At 42.5% G+C, this 22,878-nt stretch overlaps 1 protein-coding gene across 3 annotated transcripts in view; it reads right to left on the bottom strand.

Moving 5' to 3' along the window:
- Positions 1 to 22,878, bottom strand: part of mtmr14 (myotubularin related protein 14) — an 86,565-nt gene that overhangs the window by 34,371 nt on the left and 29,316 nt on the right. For all 3 annotated transcript variants that reach the window (XM_070895515.1, XM_070895513.1, XM_070895514.1), the window contains exons 3-11: positions 20,525 to 20,633; positions 18,214 to 18,289; positions 17,470 to 17,527; positions 16,465 to 16,587; positions 10,087 to 10,160; positions 8,132 to 8,202; positions 5,459 to 5,533; positions 1,996 to 2,062; positions 1,671 to 1,756 (exon numbers count right to left, since the gene is read on the bottom strand). In XM_070895515.1, coding sequence (XP_070751616.1) covers positions 1,671 to 1,756; positions 1,996 to 2,062; positions 5,459 to 5,533; positions 8,132 to 8,202; positions 10,087 to 10,160; positions 16,465 to 16,587; positions 17,470 to 17,527; positions 18,214 to 18,289; positions 20,525 to 20,633 — 739 coding nt within the window. The remainder of the gene's footprint in view (positions 1 to 1,670; positions 1,757 to 1,995; positions 2,063 to 5,458; positions 5,534 to 8,131; positions 8,203 to 10,086; positions 10,161 to 16,464; positions 16,588 to 17,469; positions 17,528 to 18,213; positions 18,290 to 20,524; positions 20,634 to 22,878) is intronic.

Here is a 22,878-nt window from a genome sequence, read left to right as displayed (position 1 = left end):
ACATAATTAGGTGCATTTCTGGAGAAGAGATTGATGGATTATAATGGGACAGTGGACAAGGTTCTCCTTGGAGCAGATTAGATTGAGATGAGATTTGATAGAGAGGAGTTCAAAAATCATGAGGGTCTGGACAGAGTAGATAGAGGGAAACTGTTCCTATTGGCAAAAGGGTCGAGAACCAGAGGACACATATTTAAGGTGATTGGCAAACGAACCAAAGACGACGCAAGAAAAAACATTTTTACGCAGCGAGTGGTTAAGTTCTGGAATGCAATGCCTGAAAGGGTAATGGAGGCAGATTTAATCTTATCTTTCAAAAGAGAGTTGGATAAGTATCTGAAGGAAAAAAATTGCAGGGCTATGGGGAAAGGACAGGGCTGTGGGACTAGCTGAGAGTGAGCACGGGCTTGACAGGCTGAATGGCCTTGATCCGTGATACAACCATTCTATGATTCTATTCTATGATTCTCAGGTGGGGCTGATTAATCAAAGAGGGACAGTTTTGTTGAGCCAAATGGCCTCCGCCTATTCGTCAGAATTCTTATGTGCAAAAGGACAAGAGTGAGGAATTTCAAGAGAAAAACAAAAGGTGAAATGATGTGGTCCAATGAACAAATCTTATCTACCATAGCTGGAGAATGTGAGTGTCTTTTTCAGCCAAACACAAGTAACCTGGAAAACATCTATGTCCCATTTCATTACAGGAACACAGCTGACTGCAGACACCTATCTCCCACCATTAGGTCAATGAATCTGGCACTGAGTGAAGACTGCTTGCTTCAGCAGAGCCTATGCCCTGCAATTACACTTTGAATAACTGTAATGCTAATCATGACAGGGTTCAACAGCAGGTTCTAAGACCATTATTTTACCCTCTATTTTCTTTCGGGAGAGAATTTGCATGATTTGTAAAATGAGAGCCCCGATTTTAACTCCAGGTGGATTCTCTGCTCATGCCGGAGTTAAAATTACAGTCGGGTCGCAATGATGTCATCGGGCTGCAACATGCATATGTAATGGAGGACACTTTTGGCTCCGGGCGCGTGATCTCAGGAGAGCAGGTTAAACTTGCAGATCTTGAGTTAATGGTAGCTTTCAGACAGGCAAGAACCAGGGCAGTTTTAACTGCCCACCTGCCAGGTTTCTGCTGAGCGAGTCGGGTTAAAATCGGCCCCAAGATTTCTCTGTGCTCTCCAGTGTGGATCCTCAGAACTGAAAGTTCATGGGACCAACATCTGAAGAAGGATAAACAGGCTGGACACAAAGCAGAGCCCAGCATCCTACCACCAAATATATCAGGGGGGAAAGCAATCGCTGCCTATACCAGCAACACAAACAAAAAGCTCAATAATACAAAAACACCTACTGAAACTTTAGCACAGCTGATCAATACTGAACCGGCAGTTGATTTAAAAGTGTTCCGCTCCATAACTTTAAAAAAAAACCTGAAAACCCAGTAACTAATAGAACATACTTATGATTGTGGATACTGTTTAGTAGAAACTGAGTATTAAGAGTTTTAAAGAATATGTAAATGATAGACAAAGGTTTAATGTAAACATACTAGTAATTAAAATACTGATTAAAATTATCCCGATAAATAAGAGTGTGATGTTTTCTGACGTCTCAATAACATTGCTGAGAAAAGCTACAAGAGCATGTATACTTACAGCCCACAGTGAAAGACGAAGGAGAGAGATAAAGAGGGGAGTTCGATCCCAGCCAGAAATACAGTGCACTAACAAACCACTGTCTTCTGTCAGGAGAAGAAAGGAACAAGGATTAGAACAGGACATCAACATAAAGGATAACATTTCAATAAAAAATTATCAATTTTAAAGAGCCATCTTGTGCACAAGAGCTTAAAGGACAATGTTGTAAAACACTGCACCACTTCATCAGCAGAGAGTTTGCCTTCACCCTAGATTATCACACCACTACCAAGCAGTCAAACTGTCAGAACATTGAGAACTGCCAATCAAATCCTAGACTTACCATCCCGATTTATTGTTTGAATAAGCAGCTTCAGGTAATTCTGTGTCTGTTGAACGAGGTCCCAGGACTGTATAGATAGGTAACAAGAAATAATGTTATCCTGACATGAGTGGAAAGACAGATTTACAAGTTTTGTACTTTCATTTGGGGTATGGGCTTGAGAGAGAAGATTTCAGTCTGATAAAGACTACCTTCATACTGACATTTCAAAAAATACAAGTTGCAGGAATATACTTTTTAAGAACAGAAACCTATATAAAATAGTTTGGCCCCAGCTGGAGTACTGTGTCCAATTCTGGGCGCCACACTTTAGGAAGGACGTGAAGGCTTTGGAGAGGGTACAGAAGAGATTTACTAAAATGGTTCCAGTGATGAGGGATTACAGTTACTTGGATAGACTAGAGAAGCTGGGCTTGTTATCTTCAGAGCAGAGAAGGTTAAGAGGAGATTTGACAGAGGTGTTTAAAATTATGAAGGGTTTATATAGAGTAAATAAAGAGAAACTGTTTCGAATGGCTGAAGGACAGATAACCAGAGGACGCAGATTTAAGGTGATTGGCAAAAGAATCAGAGGCGCCATGAGGAAAAACATTTTATGCAACGAGTGGTTAGGATTTGGAATGCACTGCCTGATAGGGTGGTGGATATGGATTCAATCGTTGCCTTTAAAAGGGAATGAAAGTGAAAAAATTGCAGAGATATGGGAAAAGAGCGGAGGAGTGGGATTAACTGGATTGCTCTTTGAAAGAGCCGGCGCAGACTCGATGGGCTGAATGGCCTCCTTCTGTGCTGTACTATTCTATGCTCTATGATTCTATGATCTGTTGCCACGAGTTAACAAAAATACTGCAGTGCCTGTTTGCTGCCACTAGAGGAAGCTTCAACCCAGCAAATGCCCTCCAGTGATATGAATCTGGTATTGCAACATTAAAAACGAAACAGTTAAATATCAAGTATAAAATACTTTTATGGAGCCACACACCCAGTTTTCCTGGCATGCTGGTGGCCAGGGTTTAAAGATCAGGATTGTCCCAACACTTGATTGGCTATGGTCTTTACTCCTGCTGCTATACACCCGACAGTTTCAAATGGCAATAGGAGTGTTGGGACATAAATCTAAATTATCCAGTCAGTATTAATTATCCATCTGGTCTCCATTATCAGGTTAAAGGTGGCACTATATTAAAATAGTACATCTGATGGGAGACACACTGGTTTCCCTTGCGCAACTGCACTGCACAGTATAAATGCTCCCATACTCTGGGAAAGCGACTGGATTTTAGACCCATGATAATGTGCGCTGATGAATGCATGATCTTATCAACTGAGCCAGATTCAGGAAAGTAAACTCATGGTGTCAGTCCTGTTGTTTCCATAGAGCAACTGGGTCTCTGCATACCACAGTGGAGCCCAATATGACTGGTACTATACTCAAAATCATAGAGACCATGACGGGAGGGAAATATGAGAGGGGATCTCATAGAAACGTTTAAAATTCTGACGGGTTTAGACAGGTTCGATGCAGGAAGAATGTTCCCAATGTTGGGGAAGTCCAGAACCAGGGGTCACAGTCTAAGGATAAGGGGTAAGCCATTTAGGACCGAGATGAGGAGAAACTTCTTCACCCAGAGAATGGTGAACCTGTGGAATTCTCTACCATAGAAAGTTGTTGAGGCCAATTCACTAAATATATTCAAAAAGGAGTTAGATGTAGTCCTTACTACTAGGGGGATCAAGGGGTATGGCGAGAAAGCAGGAGTGGGGTACTGAAGTTGCATGTTCAGCCATGAACTCATTGAATGGCAGTGCAGGCTCGAAGGGCCGAATGGCTGACTCCTGCACCTATTTTCTATGTTTCTAAATTAATTGGGCAATGTGAAAGAGCCTTTATGTTAAGAAATAATGTGTCTCCATTTTGGGAGAAGAGCCTCCAAATGTGCTGCTCTTGTCTTTTTAGCATTGCTGTTAGGTCATATCATAGGCAGTCCCTCAAAAATCGAGGAAGACCTGCTTCTACTCAAAGTAAGTTCTCAGGTGACTGACTACAGTCCAATACGGGAATTACAGTCTCTGTCACAGGTGGGACAGACAGTGGTTGAAGGAGAGGGTGGCTGCGGAGCCTGGTTTGCCGCACGCTCCTTCCGCTGCCTTCGCTTGTTTTCTGCATGCTCTCGGCGACGAGACTCGAGGTGCTCAGCGCCCTCCCTGATGCTCTTCCTCCACTTAGGGCGGTCTCTGGCCAGGGATTCCCGGGTGTCGGCGGGGATGTTGCACTTTTATCAAGGAGGTTTTGAGGATGTCCTTGAAGCGTTTCCTCTGCCCATCTGGGAATTGCTTGCCGTGTAGGAGTTCCAAGTAGAGCGCTTGCTTTGGGAGTCTTGTGTCGGGCATGCAGACGATGTGGCCTGGCCAACAGAGCTGGTCGAGTGTGGTCAGTGCTTCGATGCTGGGGATGTTGGCCTGATCGAGAACACTGACGTTGGTGCGTCTATCCTCCCAGGGGATTTGCAGGATCTTGCAGACTCCGCTTTGGTGGTATTTCTCCAGCGATTTGAGGTATCTACTGTATATGGTCCACGTCTCTGAGCCATATAGGAGGGTGGGTATCATTACAGCCCTGTAGACCATAAGCTTGGTGCCAGATTTGAGGTCCTGGTCTTCGAACACTCTTCCTCAGGCGACCGAAGGCTACAATGGAGCACTGTCAGGTAGCCAGTCTCTGTAATCCCGCTGGTTCAAAACTGATGTTGTGGAGACCAGATTCCTGTAGACAGTGCCAATACACATGACTGACTCCCTGAATTTAGTTTACTGGAACGAGATACTTTAATCTGATGAGAGATTTGTAGCTCCGCATTTTTTAATGCATGTTTATGAAGGAATCGAGCAAACAACAAGAGAATTGTGGCGCTGCAGTTGGCAATCTAAAACCACTCTAAGCTGCCACGGGTATTTTTAATGGATGTTATAAAGCTTCTTTTAACAGATAGGCTGTGGAGTGGCATGGTAGTGTGACAAGTCAGGTTGCAGCTGGAGTGCGGTGCAGTCTAGATACCCAGTTATAAGGAACTGAAAGCAAATGTTCCCTTTAAGCTGCGCGGTGCTCCAGAGGTCCTGCTTAGCCGGTGAACCAGCTTTTAAATTGAACGGGCATGTCCATACTTTTGAATGGGCTGTGCACCCCAAAACAAAATGACAGGGAACAGTGCATATAGGTTCACTAGGATATTACCAGGGATGAGTGGTTGCAATTATGAAGTGAAAATTGAGAAGTTAAGGCTAAGTGAATACTGAAACATAGGTTTGCCCAGCACAAAGATATTCATTCCCCTGACCCTCCAATACCCAACATTTTCTTGGATCTGGGTTACTAATGTCAACTAATAAAAAGGGAAAAAAGTATTTGGATAAAAACAAAGTTTGTCGTCAATACAGAATCCAGTGTACTGGAGCACAGTCTCACCTGATAATCCCTCCAGTCAATGTTCAGTTTCTCAGTCAGAGAAGGGGGGATATTCAATGGTGCATCAACAAAATCCTACAAGTAGATACATGGTCAACAATCAAGTTACTACACAGCATATTTCGGTGCACGAAAATACATTTTGTACAATCTATGGACTGCAACTTAAGTGGACAATAGCAAAGAACAGCTGCAGAAGCTGCTTTGAGGGGCAATGTCCTGCAAGTCACAAGTTGACGCATAATACTGAACCATCTCTTTTCATGAAAGCTCTTTCACTCAATTAACAAGCTGAAGTCAACGACTGCACAAGCAGTATTTCTGGCAAATTCTTTTCTCTTGTGTACCCTCAGTACTGGAAGGATAACAATGCAGTCCAACATGCACTAAAGAGAAGGATATCGGAGAGGAGGTAAATCCTGAAGTGTTTGAGCAAGGCGATCGATATTATGAAGAATAAGAGGACATTTTTAGCTAAGTTAGTTAGACTAAGGGAAGACATAACTCCAGGGCTTGACAGGATACATCCTAGGATCCCAGGAGAGAAAATTGTAGAACTCCTAGAAATTAGATTTCAGGGCTCTGTTGAGTATGGATGTGTGCTAGAGTGGCAAATGTAGTGTGCCCATTTGAAAAAAATTGAGACAGAGGTAATCCTGGTAATTATAGACCAGTAAGCTTATCATCTGTGGTAGGGAATATTTTAGTCTTTAATTAAGAATGACATTATATATCTATGAAATGAGAAAATAGAATAGCCAGCATGGATTTGAAAAGAGTCGATCATTCTTGACAAACCTCACAGAATTCTTCGAGGAGGTAACATACATGGTTGATGGGGGAAATGCAGAGAATGTGGTGTACATGGGCTTTAGGAAAGCCTTTTATAAGATACCACATGGGTGATTACTAGAGAAAGTTCAGACGTATGGAATTGGAATAGGCATGGACGGATAAGTGGCAATTAATATTCGCACCACACAAGTGCCAGGAAATAACCATCTTCAAATAGAGTCTAACTACCTCCCCTTAAAATTCAATGGCAGTACCATTGCCAATTCTCCCACCATCATCCTGGGGTCACCATTGACCAGAAACTTAAATGGACCAGCCACATAAATACTGTGGCTACAAGAGTAGGTCAGAGGCTGCGTATTCTGCAGCGAGTGACTTGCCTCCTGACTCCCCAAAGCCTTTTCACCATCTACAAGGTATAAGGCAGGAGTGTGATGGAATACTCTCCACTTGCCTGGATGAGTGCAGTTCCAACAACACTCAAGAAGCTCAACATCATCCAGGACAAAGCAGCCCCCTTGATTGGCACCCCATCCACCACCTTAAACATTCACTCCCTCCACCACTGTCTGCAGTGTGTACCATCTACAAGATGCACTGCAGCAACTCACCCAGCCTTCTTTGACAGCACCTCCTAGTCACACACTACCCTGACTTGGAAATATATCGCTGTTCCTTCATCGTTGCTGGGTCAAAATCCGGGAACTCCCTCCCTAACAGCACTGTGGGAGCACCTTCACCACACAGACTGGAGCAGTTCAAGGCAGCGGCTCACCACCACCTTCACAAGGGCAATTAAGGATGGGCAATAAATGCTGACCACGCCAGTGATGTCCACATTCCGGAAGTGAATTTTAAAAACATTTGGGAGAGGTTAACAAGCTGGATTAAAATTTGGTTTGAAGGGAAATAACAGAGTAGAAGTTAAGTGCAGTTTTTCCAGAGTAGTTGGAAGTGGGTAGTGGTAGCCCACAGGTTTCAGTTGTGTTCATTGTGTACATCAATGATTTGGATATAGACCTAGAGGGAATGGTGTCAACATTTTCTGAGGATACCAAATTAGGAAGTATAATTAATTCATGAGATCAAAGGAAGCTGCAAAGGGATATTGATAAGATGGAGGAATGGGCTAAAAAGTGGCAGATGGAATTCAATGTCAATATCAATAAAGTATATTTTTTGCCCGGTTACACCTCTGTAAAGCACCGTGAGATATTTTTCTTTGTTAAAGATGATCAATAAATGCAAGTTATTGTTGAATTTGTTAAACTAGGTTATGATGCTGCTCTAATGGATGTCAGACAAACACATTTAGATGGCTACCTTTAGCAAGTGGAAACTGTTAAAATGCATGTGTCTGTCCTTCTGTAGTCTACACACCCTTGGTTCAGACATCAACTAGCAGGCCGAGATATGACTCTGATTCAGTGAAGAAAAACTCCATCCATCACAGCTAATGCCTGTTTCTGGGCTTGGCTGCACATCTCTGGTCAAATCCCATATCTGACCAGGCAGTGTGCAGTTTTAGCAGTTCTACCTGCACATGTTCCCATTACACGAGGACAAAATAAAATCTCTGGTATCTACAATCTGCCCGCCACGCAAAACTTTCTCCTCAATCATTAACTATTATAATTATATACTTGTGCCTCTTGATAAGTATCTGAAGCAAAAAAAATTGCAGGGCTACGGGGAAAGGGCAGGGGAGTAGGACAAGCTGAAAGTCGGCACGGGCTCAACGGGCCGAATGGCCTGCTTCCGTGCTGTAACCATTCCATGATTCTATGTTATGATTGTGAATGGCAGGGAAAAACAATGTGACCAGGTTGTGAACAAAACCTGTTTCTACTCGCCTGCCTCCCAGACTTGTAAACTCACCTGGTGCCAGTTGAACACCAGCCCTTCAGCCGTATAATCTCGATCCTTGTAGTCCTTAAAAAATTCACAACCTGCAGACAAGGTAAAATAAAACTGTAACTACTATTACAACAATGCTTTCGCTATGTCCTGGCCAATATTTATCCCTCAACCAACAATACAAAACAGATTATCTGGTCATTATCACATTGCTGTTTATGAGAGCTTGCTGATTGCTGCGTTTCCTACATTACAAACAGTGGCTACACTTCAAAATCATCATCATCGGCAGTCCCTCGGAATCGAGGAAGACTTGTTTCCATTCTAAAAATGAGTTCTTAGGTGGCTGAACAGTCCAATACAAGAACCAGAGTCCCTGTCAAAGGTGGGACAGATAGTCGTTGAGGGAAAGGGTGGGTGGGACAGGTTTGCCGCACGCTCTTTCCACTGCCTGTGCTTGATTTCTGCATGCTCTTGGTGATGAGACTCGAGGTGCTCAGCGCCCTCCCGGATGCATTTCCTCCACTTAGGGCGGTCTTTGGCCAGGGATTCCCAGGTGTCGGTGAGGATGTTGCATTTTATCAAGGAGGCTTTGAGGGTGACCTTGTAACGTTTCCTCTGCCCACTTTTGGCTCGTTTGCCGTGAAGGAGTTCAGAGTAGAGCGCTTGTTTTGGGAGTCTCGTGTCTGGCATGCGAACAATGTGGCCTGCCCAGCGAAGCTGATCGAGTGTGGTCAGTGCTTCAATGCTGGGGATGTTGGCCTGGTCAAGGACGCCAACGTTGGTGCGTCTGTCCTCCCAGGGGATTTGTAGGATCTTGCAGAGACATCGTTGGTGGTATTTCTTCTGGGGACTTGAGGTGTTTACTGTACATGGTCCATATCTCTGAGCCATACAGGAGGGCGGGTATTACTACAGCCCTGTAGACTATGAGCTTGGTGGCAGATTTGAGGATCTGGTCTTCAAACACTTTTCCTCAGGTGGCCGAAGGCTGCACTAGCGCACTGGAGGCGGTGTTGAATCTCGTTGTCAATGTCTGCTCTTGTCCCAAGGTATGGGAAATGGTCCACGTTGTCCAGGGCCGTGCTGTGGATCTTGATGATCTGGGGGGGGGGGGGGGGGCCGCGCTGAGCTGCGTGGACAGGCCAATGGAGGACCTTTGTCTTACAGATGTTTAGCGTAAGGCCCATGCTTTTGTACCCCTCAGTAAATACGTTGACTATAACTTCAAAAAGTACTTTATTGGCTGTAAAACGCTTAAGGACGTCTTGAGGGTCGTGAAAGGTGCTATATAAATGCAAGTCTTTCTTCCTTTATATCGACACCTGGGCATAAATTTACGAGTGATAATAAATTGGAGAATTCATGGGTGAAATCCGATTATTTTATAAATAGTTGAAATATTGACTTTAAATGAAAATTCGAAGTTGGTCCTGCATCACTCAGCATAAATTTACATTTTTTTTTGTTCCTGAACACTGACTAGGTGCAGGCAATCATTTCTTAATCCAATACTTACCACCCACCTCGCAGCAATCCACATATATACTTTTTCCTAATATTTTATAAATTCAAACTTTTTAAAATCAAAATGTTGTTTTTTTTTACCCAAAGTTATTAAGAAAAATATAACTGCAGTCTCAGCAATCACTTCTTATTCAATTAGAAACTCAAAATGAACAATGATTCTCTAGGCTTTTAAACTAGTACAGCAGCAAAACAGCGATAGTGGGAAGGCAACTAGTCCAACGGGCCAGTAAAGGCATTAATCATCAATGCATGTTCACTAGGCCCCCACAAAGTGGCAGCTTCTTGCGCCAGTTTTTCCAAACAGTTAGCTGTGTTTATACAAGATAAAGCAAGTACATTGTTGATTTTAATTAGTTAAATTAACCATTTAAAAAAAACATGGACCAATAAGTTTGATTAGCTATTGTCTCTATAAACAAGTTCAGCCCTTGCTGTGAAGCGGTCACCTGGGTAAGGTATAGACAACAAGGTGAAATCTGCGTATCGCTGGGCTTTGTCCACCTTCTCGGATGAGGTCACACTGAACAAGAAGGAGAAAGGGAAAGGATCAATATTTATGATACTTTAAACCACCCACCCCCTCCAAAATATGTATTTTTGGTGCATTTATGTGCTGAGCATGAGGAATTCTAGAAATGGGAATGGAACATTGCTCCACTTTTGATGGCAAGTATCGCCGTCAAGCACTTCCAGGTAACGGAAACTAGATGCAGGGTAAAGTTCCCTCTACTGGGTCCTGACAGAGTGCATTGAAGCCAGCCTGAAAATGCACCTGCTACACAAGTGTAACATTTCTGTATTCCACGCCACAGAGCAAATCTTTCTGATTTATAGTTACTCTTGTGCTATAGGCTCATAACCTAAATTCAATTCACTCAAGAGCGTTACGGGCAGCTGACAACGGTCAACTTCCACCCCACCTGTCAGAGCGAAGTTCAAACCCTGGCCTCAGAATGGACAGTATCCTAATCTGATTATGCCACCTCTTCCCCCCTCAGCAGAGATCTGTTTCTGCTGTTCTGAGTGTCTTTGCGGTCACTTAGTACCAACTGAATATCTTTTAGACACACCCAAAGTGAGCACAAAGGCGGAGAGTAAAATCTTGAGGGTGGATGGAGGGGAAAGAAAAAAGGGAGGGGAAAGGTTCTGCACGAAGTGGAAGCCACAGTGAAGTGCGAGCTACAAATACACAAGTGAAAAAAAAACTCGGATGGAAACAGTTCAATAAACATTGCATACTTTACATCCAGGTGCAATATCCATTACAAGTTAACATGTCTAGGGCTTCAAAACATTACCACTGAGCTTAAAATAAATCAGTACGTTTAAAAGGCTAAAGTTAGTTTAATTTCCCTTTTAAAGCCCCAACCACATTGCTATGCACCGAACATTACACACAGAATATAAGGCAGAAAACATTGTACACTTTGGCAAAGAGCAGCTCAAACAGCATGCCAAACAGTTTTTCTTCTTCAAAAACAAATCTCAAATGACAAGGTTGTGTATAATTTTAAACCCTTCCAGTAGCACCGATTGCCCCAAAGGCATCCTGTGGCACTGAGTCAAGACAGAAGTGTTAAAACCAGAGAAAAACAGGGACATTTTTTAGGAAACCAAAAACACGTGCGAACAAAGTTCCTGATTTAAATCAGCCTACCCATTCAAACCACTTTAAGCTATAGTCTCCAGCATTGACCCCCGACTTGGAAGATATACAAGTCTCTCTGCATCAAGTACTGCCTTGTTCTTGACAACTTTGTTTTTGTTTTTTGTATAACTGAACATATTTATTTGAAGAGGGAGCAAGTTTAGCAGAAATCTATGCCCAAATCATTCCCGTAATGTCCAAGTGAAGAAAAAAAATATGGGCTCAATTTTGCCCAAAGCCGTTTTTTGGCATATTGCCAGAGTTACGCCAGTTTTTCTAGGCCAAAACTACTCCAAAAATGTGTGCGCCAAGTTTCCTAGCTGTATTTTTCAAAATTGGCGCCGTGCAACTGTCCAGTAGCCTCGGGGAGTGGAGCCTCCCGTCTGTGCCGAAAAAAACGACGCTGCCCCTTCTGCGCATGCGCGGTAAAGACGCTTTGATATGATTCCTATGGGTGCGCATGCGCAGTGCAGCTCCCGGTCTCCAATCAACCTTTTTTAAAGAGGCAAGTGCATGTGTGAGAACTGTAATTATCATTCAAAAAATCGGAGCTGCAATACAAGATGCAATGCGGCACCAGGACCAAGAATTTCTTACAGGATGAAGTGGTGACACTAGTTACTATGATTGAGGGCAGATGGCAGGAGCTGGACACTAGCAGAGGTCACATATTCCACCCAAAGAAATGAAGGAACGCTGAAACCAACTTGCAGAAGATTACTGTGCAATGGTGACCACCTTGAGGTCTGGAGGCCAGTGCAAAAAGTGGCAGGACCTTGGTCAAGTAGTTAATTATAAGTAACATTTTCATTTTTCAATGGAATTGGAATTGTAAATGTGACCATCTGTATATGTCCTGCCCAGCAGAAAGATACCCTCTCTAAAAAGTTATATTTTCATCTTTGCTCAGGAAAGTGGCACAAAACAAATGAGAAAGAACTCGAACAGGAGGAAGCCCGGCAAATCTGCACCCACTGACACCCTTGGAAGAGAGGGTCGCTGTTTTGATGGGTCCTGCAATCTCGAGCATCATAATCATCATCATCATAGGCAGTTCCTCGAAATGAGGAAGACTTGCTTCCACTGTTAGGAGTCCTTAAGTGGCTGAACAGTCCAATACGAGAGCCACAGTCCCTGCCACAGGTGGGACAGACAGTCGTTGAGGGTAAGGGAGGGTGGGACATGTTTGCCGCGCATCCCTTCCGCTGCCTGCGCTTGTTTTCTGCATGCTCTCGGCGATGAGACTCGAGATGCTTAGCGGTCTCCCTGATGCACTTCCTCCATTCAGGGCAGTCTTTGACCAGGGACTCCCAGGTGTCGGTGGGGATGCCACACTTTATCAGGGAGGCTTTGTGGGTGTCCTTGTAACATTTCCTCTGTCCACCTTTGGCTCATTTGCCATGAAGAAGTTCCGAGTAGAGTGCTTGCTTTGGGAGTGTCGTGCAATCATTAAAGGGGCATGACGGCCCACCCTCCTCCGCCGTTGTGCTCCAGGTTCAGGTAGTTCCATGGCTTCCTCATCCTTGTCATCTGCTTCTTCCTCAACATTATCAGCCACTCTCACCTCAGGTGGGTCTTCTATTACTGTCTGCTGCTACGTCATGATGGCTAAGTTATGCAGCATGCAACACACAACAGTGAACTGACCGACAATCTCAGGGAAGTATAGCAAGTAGCCACCGGAATGGTCCAAGCATCGGAAACTCTGTTTTAAGATGCCAATGATCCTCTCAATGATGCTGCGCATCGCAATGTGCGACATGTTGTATTCCCAGTCAGCTTCTGTCCGGGTTACGTGTAGAGGCATCATGAGCCAGGTGGCGAGACCATACCCTTTGTCTCCCAGTAGCCAGCTCTGCCCTTTTGGCTGCTGCTGAAACCTGGCAGGTATAATGATCTCGCGTAGGATGAACGCATCATGGGTGCTCCCAGGGTATCTTGCATCAACTGACATGATGCAATGCATGTCATCACACACGAGCTGCACATTCATTGAGTGGAAGCCTTTTCTGTTGCTCTACATCTCGGAATCCTTCAAAGGTGCTTGCAAGGCGATGTGGGTACAATCAATGCAGCCCTATGCCTTGGGGAAGCCAGCAATCCTGGAGAAACCCACAGTCCTGTCACGCATTGCCTGGGTGGTCATGGGGAACTTTATGTAGTCATTCCTCTGGGCATATAGTGCAGCAGTCACCTGCCGAATACAGACGTGTTGCATGTTGAGAAATGGCGCACACATCCCCAATTGTAGCTTGGGAGGATCCGGATGCATAGAATGAAAGTGCAGCTGTAACCTTCACTTCAACTGTCAAAGCAGTCCTCCTGACGCTTCTAGGTTGCAGGTTTGCTTTAACCAACTGTCAGACATCAGTTACAACTTTTTCGCGAAAACACAGCCTTCTGACACGGTCTGCAACACTCATGTGCAGGTATAAACGCCTGTCTCGATATACCCGACATAGGTAAGGCCTCCTGCCCATAACCCTACGGACTCGGAGGTTCCTCATGCGATGACGTCAAATCAGTTGTCTCCTCCGCAGCACCATGATGCAAAAGGCTTGCACGAGGTATGGCAGTCAGAATTGCCCCCATGCTTAAACTTCACCTTCGCAAGAAGCTCAAAACGGCAGGCAGGAAGGATACGGTCCTTTGTTCTCTCTCCCCACAGGTCTGTATGGACCACACCCAGGTCTGAGCAGGTAAAGTGCTCTTGCAAAGAGCCAGCACGGGCTCGACAGGCCGAATGACCTCCTTCTATGCTGTAACCATTCTATGATTCAAATTGCCCGATGAGCTGTGCTGGATGGGATCGGTATAGCTATGTAGGATCTTCCTTTAGCTAACAAGAATTAGTGAAGCAAATTATTTCATTAACTTTTAGACTGGGCCCCTCCACACACACCAACATTCCAAAGCAGTACTTACTACGAAGGATTATTTAGGGAAACAAGTAAATGCAGTAAAATCAGTAAAGATCATCAAAGGAAATAGCAGAAATAAAAACCCCACCACCCGCAGCAGTTTTAATCTACTGGATCCAGGACAGAGTCTGGAAAACTGAATTGGTGATCATGTCAACTGCCCAAATTTCCTCCTATAAAAAGCTGAGAGGTCAATGTCTACCCCTGTGACCTTTATCTTAGATAGGGTAAAGGCAGTTTGCCAAAGACATATGGTAATGCATTCTACTATTCAACTAATAAGTCCTTGCAGTGAAATAGGATAGCTCAACTATCTGTGTGAAAAAGTGAGGACTGGGACCAACTGATTTAGATAGTCAAGTCCACTTACAGTAGGAACAAACATCTGTGACTGTTTAATATTAAACGTTCAGCACTTTTGCAGAGATGTGTGTATAGTTGAGATTGTTGCTCTAATCAAAGTGGGACATTGGCTACTTTCAAACTCTCAGTGTTGGATTCAAAAGTTGCACATCTGTCACCGTGAGCATGTCCAGAATAAAAGTATCAAATTCTAACTGCACTAGGAGCTCCACACACTGAAATACTAGCTGGGATGTTTAATCTGACATGTGGGGATGATTAAGTAACTCACTCATGACTATCACTTACATTTTTATTACATAAAAAAAAACATGATTTACGTATTATCAGTCTCTCTCTCAAACATAGTGAGATAAGCATATGAAAGAGATAGATAAGTGTATGAGGGAGAAGGGTGAAGGTTATGCTGATAAGAGTTAGATATTGAAGATTTGAATGGAGCATAAACATCGGCATGGACTGGTTGGGCCGAATGGCCCGTTTCTATGGTTTATATTCTATCTAATTCTGTGTAATTCTATGTAATTGTAACTGACTAACAGCAGTATGCACTTTATGATTTCATCTGAGAATGAAGTACCTCCAGAATGCAATACCCAAAGAGATTTATAATGCACACATGCTCTCTCTCTTCATGGTCTGGCCACACAGTCAGAGAAGAATACTGTGTCTGTTCCACACTGTAGAGTTGTGAAAATGTTTGGAATCCTTGAGATTTCAAAGGCAGATTGCATTGTTTTATGTCAAAAGATGAAGATGCAGAACAGCAAAATCATTAAAATATAATGAATGGTTAAACCTGGCAGTCACGATGATTAATGGCAACAGACATGACTAGAATAATATTAGTTACAGAACTAGCAAGCATAATAGATGTCTGAAAATATATTAGATTCAAGGGTTCACATGGCAACAAAGCAGAAGTGATTTATCCACATGACTGAACCCCAAAAATCCATTACAGCCTCAAAAATGTGTAGAAATTCCAAGAAATATTTCAGAGATTAATATAAAGCTGGTCTGTCAGCACTGTAACAGAAACAATAGGGTAATGTTTCAGGTGTCAGCCCTTCAGATTTCCAGCATTGGCATTTTGTTTCTTTATTTCTAATATTTACAAAGTTTCTTGTTAGAGTTTGTATCTTTCCTTACAACTGATAAATTGTTGTTACTGCTGGTAATAAGCTCCATTAGAGCTGCTGATTTATGCTATGCAGTTGTGCTTCACATGGTAAGTGGGACTTGTTTCACAAGGTAATTAAAATGGGAATATAATAATTAGCTGAAGGGATTTTTTAATTTCCGGGATGTGGGCGACGCTGGCCAATTTGCCCTCTGGGCATCAAAAGTAAGGGACTGAAGTCACATGTAGGCCTGACCGGGTATGGACAGCAACTCCCTTCCCTGAAGGACATTAGTTAGAATTTTACAACAATTCTGCAGCTTTCATGGTCGTTTTTTCTGCTGCCAGCCATGCATTAGCAGGTTTATTGGAATTAATTTTCACAACTTGCCATGGTGGGATTTGAACTCATGACTGCTGGGTTACTCATCCACTATCAAAGCTATTAGGCTTTAGTAAGAGTATTTTACTTGCAGGGGAATAAAAGAGGAAGGGGAGAAAATGGCTGAAATTGCTGCAAAGCATCATGCACACTTGCAAGTGTTCAGACAAACTCAAGTGGTTTAACTAGCCATTCAGACCCTAAAAGCAAGTTAGAACCTCGAACAGAATTCCAGAGAACATACACATTAGTCTGACCTTTACAAATGCTTTTTTTCTCCCCCAAGAGTTTCTTCTGTTACTACCATTCGTATGCCTCCTCCCCAAATTATCACTTAGATTTGTGTCACATCAGGACATTAGACGAGGAGATCCAGATATCACTTACTTCAACCCAAACTTCACTTTCTTCTTCTCCACCATCAGATCACAGATATAACGAACAGAAAGATAGCGCAGCAGCTTTATGTCATGACCTCGGACCTTATCAAATAGCTGGGAATCACCATTCCTGGAATAATCAAAAGAAGAAAAATGAAACAAGGTCAGAACAAAATGAAAACCTAGTGTCGTCTTCATTGGACGTTCACGAGGTGATACATAATTATTGAGAAAGTACTCTCATAATTACTGAGAAAGTAGGCCCATTTACTTCTAAGAAGATCATTTATGATGGAGCTGCAATATTTGAGATTCTACTGATTTTTCTAATGCGAGTCACAGTCTGATGGCAAGTCATATTGTACAGCCACAGAACATAAGCAGTCCTGGTGTTTAAAATATATTTAATACATTACAAGCTACATTTTTTCATAAGCACAAGCTTCAGTTAAGTTGGTGGAGGACGGGGTTGGACAGTGAAACTATGGAAGATGGAGTTTAATGTGGGCAAGTGTGAGCTCATCCACTTTGGACCCAAGAATGATAAATCAAAGTATTTTCTCAGTATGAATAAGGTGAACCATTGGAGAGAAAATGCATTGCTGCTTACCACAAGTTTGAGAGATTATAGGTTTAACAGCATATTTAAGGAACCATAATTGCATCTTTCACAGACAAACTTATTTGCATTCAGTCCTGCATTACCTTTCTACATTATTGCACTAGTTCACCATTCTCTGAAATCTACAAGTCCTGACTTCAAAACGATTGGATCAACTGTAATAGGAAATATAGTAACTTGTATCTATGAAATCTTTTAAAGGAGAAAAGGAAGAATACAAGAAATATAAAAGGTCATTCTCTCACATAGAACTAGTTCAAGGGGCTGAGGCTATATTCAAGATTCACGTGCTTAAGACAAACATTTCTATCCCTATCTGTTCCGAAACCGCAGCAATCAAAGCATGCGAGTAGAATTCAATTTTCAACAAAATGGAAGTATTTCACTTACCGTACTGCATAATCATCAGGCACTTCATCAGACTCTGCTCCTGCATCATCAGATCCTCCTGAAGAAATAGAGATAAACAAAAAGGTGGGTAAATCAAGTGTATATGTTTTTTGGGCACATGCTTAAGGCAAGCAGTAACAGTATCAGGAGATTGGCATAAGCTCTCCTTTCCTCTGAACCAAGAGACTGCACTGAGCTTTTAGATCAAAGCAACTAAGTACTTCAAACACCCAATTTTCGAAAACATTACACATAGTTAAGTGCAATAGTGCCATTTTCGGCACAACTGAACTTTGAAGGCGACTGTTGACTGTTAGTGTTAAGTTCAAGAGCTCTGGCTCGTGTGAAGCATAAACACCTGGCATGGACCTTTTGGGCTAAATAACCCACTTCTGTGCTGTAAATACCATGTATGATTATGTACTACGTTCCTACCAGAATGGAAGGAGAACCTGGGCCATCACATTGGCACTGTCCAATTGTTCTCCAATCAGAAGGAAAAGCATAACCTAGCGCATTGACTTTTCCACAGCTACCATCAATGCAACACCAAATCAATCCAATTCAAGCTAAGATTGAACAGTGAAGTCACAGCCACGTCTCTTACTCTCCCCAACATCTACACTGTACTTTGGAGAACAGACGAGACATTCTATACCACTCAACACATTAATTCTCCGACAACTAGATTTATAATGAGGTCAGAACATACATGTATATTTAATAAATTAAACCACTATTCACCTGAGAATAAGTAGTTGTATCCACTGCGTCCGTACAGCTCCCCCCATCCGGCCAGAGTTGCCGACCGACAAATATGCTGCAATGCAGAGAGAAAGAAATAAAGATAAATCAAACCTTGTGTATTTAATAATCAATACCATTTAAGTAATTAACTGCAATGTAACAAATAAATAAATTGATAGAGTGCACACCAAAGAAGATAATATTTTAACTTGTTTAATGTCCAACAGATATGATGTCCGAAATCCAGAAACCTCGGGACTGAGGCCGTTGCGGGATTTCCGGATTTTGGAACGTCTTTGCCTGTGCTGAGGTAGGTAGGTAGGGTAGGGGAGGGGAGGTCGGGCTGCCAGAGGGCGAGTTGGGCAGCCAGAGGGTCAGGTCGGTTGAGTCATCGGAGTCCAGTCGAGCCGACGGAGGGGGGCAGTCCAGGCCGGGGGGAGGTCGGGCCGAGATGGGGAGGGGGGAGGCGGTAGGGTGGCTCCGGATTTCGGAATATTTTTCGGTTTCTGGACGACCCCACCACGATCTGTGTCTCTGTGCCTTTCTCTCTCGTCAGTTTCAACAGCGTTCCCAGTTAACTTATTCTTACTCCTAAATTTTTAATTTTTAATAAATCGCTTAGTATTTGAAATCTTCATCACAACAAACAACTTTGCCAATCCCCTTCACAATCTTGAAAACTTCAATTAAGGCACATTGAAGTCTCTGTTCCAAAGTGGACAAGTCTAATTTCATTTACTTCCCTCTTAAGATTCCTGATACCAGAGTCATCTTGATTGCTACCTCTGTTTCCCATCAAAGGTCATAGTATCCTTCCTATGAATAAGTGATCAAAACTGCACAAAACATCCCAGATTAAATTAAACCAATGCTTTATACAAGTGTCCCACCGACATATTAACTTGCTAGAGTCCATTATTAAGGAAGTAGCAGCAGGACATTTGGAAAAGCATAATTCAATCAATCCAGCATGGTTTTCTGAAAGGGAAATCATGTTTGACAAATTTGCTGGAGTTCTTTGAGGATGTAACGAGCAGGGTAGATAAGGGGGAACCAGTGGATGTGGTGTATTTGGATTTCCAGAAGGCATTCGATAAGGTGCCACATAAAAGGTTACTGCATAAGATAAAAGTTCACAGGGTTGGGGATAATATATTATGTCTTCTTTCTTTTCAAATGCTGGTGGAACGCCTGTGCATTTCCAGAATTCTCTGTTTTTAGTTAGTATAACCTCTTTGATTTGTGCTCTATCCTATTGAAAATATAACCCAATACCTTACTTATCTTTGCTACGGCAGCTAAGCATTGGGCTGACCGCTTATAAGTCAACAATAACTCCTAATCTCTTTCCTGATCAGCATGGTTATAGGTCTGTTCCACTTAATAATTTTAGTTCTCCATATTAAATATCTCACACTGAATCGCATTTGCCACCCATTAATCTAGTTATCTAAAAAAAATCCAAATCGTTTTGAATCTTGTTGGATTGTTCTTTTATTTGCTCTGCCTTTTCTTTTGGTATCTTCGAAGTGGAAGACTTTGCTTCCAACATCCAAAATAGAGGGGATTGCAAGGCTCTCCCTTTGGCTCCACTGCTCATAACATCTTCTCAGCTTGAAAAGATTTAATTTTTGACTACCCTTGGTTTCTTATTTTTGAGTCTATTATCCATCCAGTATCATACTTTAAGCTCGTTATTCCTTACCATTAACCACCAACGTGGATGCATGTCAAAGGAAACTGCATTTCCCTTGTCATTGATGTCAGTAATATCTTCGAAAAACGGGTTAGGTAACCATGAACCAACCCCTTCCCCCAACTTTGATTTGGATTTTATTTTATTTTTTAAAGTTAACTGGCAGTGGCAGATGCAGTTTGGTGTAAAATAATTAGTATGGAGCACTAAGAGTTGGCAAAAGGTCCCAAGCATCATATGGTGGGAGCAGATTAAAGATACTGTAATACCAAAACTGAAATCAAAAGTAGGCAACAATGAATGTGCAAAATCAGAAAGTACATGAAGTTACCTCATTTCCCTGCAAAAATTGGCAATTCCATTTTTTAACTATCCAATTACTAATTTCTGATTTCAAACTGTTTACATTCCATGCAACAATCATTGCCATTCTCCATCTCTGCAGTCTTTTCAGTTAACCTATACAATTTTCTGCTTACTTAATTTCCTTCCAAAATTGTATCTTTTAAATCAAGCCTGAGGTACATAAAGTAACCCACCTCTTTATTCCACATATTTTAAATGTTGAATTAAAATATCAACTGGAAACACAACTGAAGAGAACAACCTTACCTTTCCTTGGTACAAAATGACTGGGCAGACAAAGCGACTACGACAGCGTGCCATCTTACTCCGGCTCACAAAGTCCTGCAGTTTACTCGTCTGAACTGTGCTCTCAAACCTATTAAACAGATGGAAAATATTAAAACTAAAATTAACCAGGGAAACTACAACACATTGATATTCCATTCATATGTAAAACGTAGCCACAGGGAGACTAGCTTTGTATGGTGAAGTCACTCCTGCTGCCAGGGCAGCATAGTTTGGGAAGTCCCACACAAGGAGCCCAAGTTTCCCACATAAAAAATAATGGCGCTCACTTACCTGGATGCCCGTTTTTATTTGGCCCCTCAGCGCTAAAAATAAAAAACCTAAGTTTTCTTCCACCATGCGCACTTTCTGGTGCCGGCGCTACCCAATCGAAGGGTGGGGCTTCCAGTGTGCGCCGGAACCACACAGCGCATGCGCTCGAAAAGAAATGGGAAACTAATTGCGCATGCGCAAAAAAAAATGTTTTTTTTTAAAAACACACTGTTGGGTGGAGGACCTTCGGCCGTGGGCTAGCAGCGGCTGCAGTTGACATCCTGGAGAATCGGGAGAAGGCTGCATTGGATGGTTAAGGACTTCAATTGGTCTGCTACTTTTTCAATCCTGGAAATTGTAAAAGGTTTCCCTGCACTTTGTGGAAGATTTTGGGGAGTGAGAAGATCACAGAAAAAAGGTAAAGACTTTTTCTTTCGTTGCAAGCTGACATTTATCATCGCAGGAGCAGCATTAATAGTAACTTTACATTTATTTCTATTTTTGTAGCCAAACATTCTGCCGCTGGTAGTAGACGCTGGTGCTCCAACACTGTGGAATCTTTGAACTGGGCTTCGGCGCCAAAAAACTCACTGGGCGCCGAAAAAACGGGGCCCAGTGCTGGGTAAATGTGGGCCCCAAGGTCAGGTGAGTTGGTGACGCTAACAATATTAAGAGATGAAAGAAGAGTAGGGCCAAAGAGAAGTAGCTGTTGGTTACAATTTTAAGAAAAATGAAGAATTGAAAGAAGCATGATTTTTCACTGCCCTGTTGGAGGGTATGGAGATCCAGAAGAAATTAATCAGACATTGCACTACAAGAAGAATGGGCTTTTGAGCAATGAGGCCCGAATACAGAACACCAACAAACTTTCACATATCGTGAAACTGTTTCCACTAGATAAAATATAAACAGGATTAGACTTCATTGCCTCTTTATGACTAAAATGAAAGGAACCATGTTGCAGAAATGTTCAACAATCTGTATCGGCTTTCCCCAGTGGTATGTTGTGCTGTCATATGACACCCTACTTATCCTAGTAAAATCAAAATGGATCAATGGAACAAGCATTACTGGGAATGTGGCCATGCGATCATTCAACTGAAAAATCAACACTGTGACCACAATGTTGCAGAGCTGTCAAATATAATCCAGTTGCAAATATAGGAAAAAAAAGGAATTGAATCGTGTTCTTTCAAGCTGTAGAACTGCTAGTATAAACCCACTGTAGGCCCAGATTTTGCGATCAGCGGCGAAGGAACGGTGCTCGCTGATCACTATGTTGACAGCTGCCCACAGAGTTTTCACGCGTAGACTTGCTGCCATCGGCAATGTTCCCCCTAAGGTGCGTGGCCACGCACCAATTGAGAGGTCCCGCATAGGCCGCTCACCAGCTACTGCCGCTGGAAGAGATAAGGCACATGGACAGCAGCGCAGAGAATTTAAAGGGGCAGTGCACGAGAAAAGAAATTAGAAGGAATATTGGTCGTCGGCTATCTGATCCAGCGCGGCACCGTCTATAAAAGATCTGTAACATGTGAGTAGAGCAAGCAACAGCAAGAAACTTCAACTAATCAGAATGAAGAATCCTCATTGAGACACAGAGTCTAAACCAGGGAATATAAATTCGATTTCAATCATGTACAGAAAGCAAAATAAAGATTTAGAAAGAAAAGTGGGATTAAGATAGAGAGATAAGAGAGAGACAGACAGAAAAAGTTAAAAGAATAATCATTTTTACTTTAATTAAATTCTAAAGGAATGAGACTCCACACTTGTAAGATTAAATTTTCATAGCCAGAGAGGTTGTTTGGCAGTAATTATAACTGATCACGCCATTAAAAATTCACTTACACCTGAATGCACCAGCCCTAACCTTTTCAAGTATCCTCGGAGTTCACTGTAATTATACAAATTATATACTCCCCAATAGCTAGAATTTTTTAATTAAACTTTTACGAAGGAAACATCAAATGGGAAAGCACTCTACATTGAAGTTATTTCCTCTATTTCTTCCATAAGTTACCCAGCGTACTAGAATTGAATAGTATCTCATAATTAAATCC

This window comes from Pristiophorus japonicus, chromosome 12 (genome assembly GCF_044704955.1).
Source record: "Pristiophorus japonicus isolate sPriJap1 chromosome 12, sPriJap1.hap1, whole genome shotgun sequence".
In the NCBI taxonomy this organism is placed as follows: Eukaryota; Metazoa; Chordata; class Chondrichthyes; family Pristiophoridae; genus Pristiophorus; species Pristiophorus japonicus.
The sequence above is the reverse complement of the archived record's forward strand: the minus strand, read 5'-3'. Positions and strand labels throughout refer to the sequence as shown.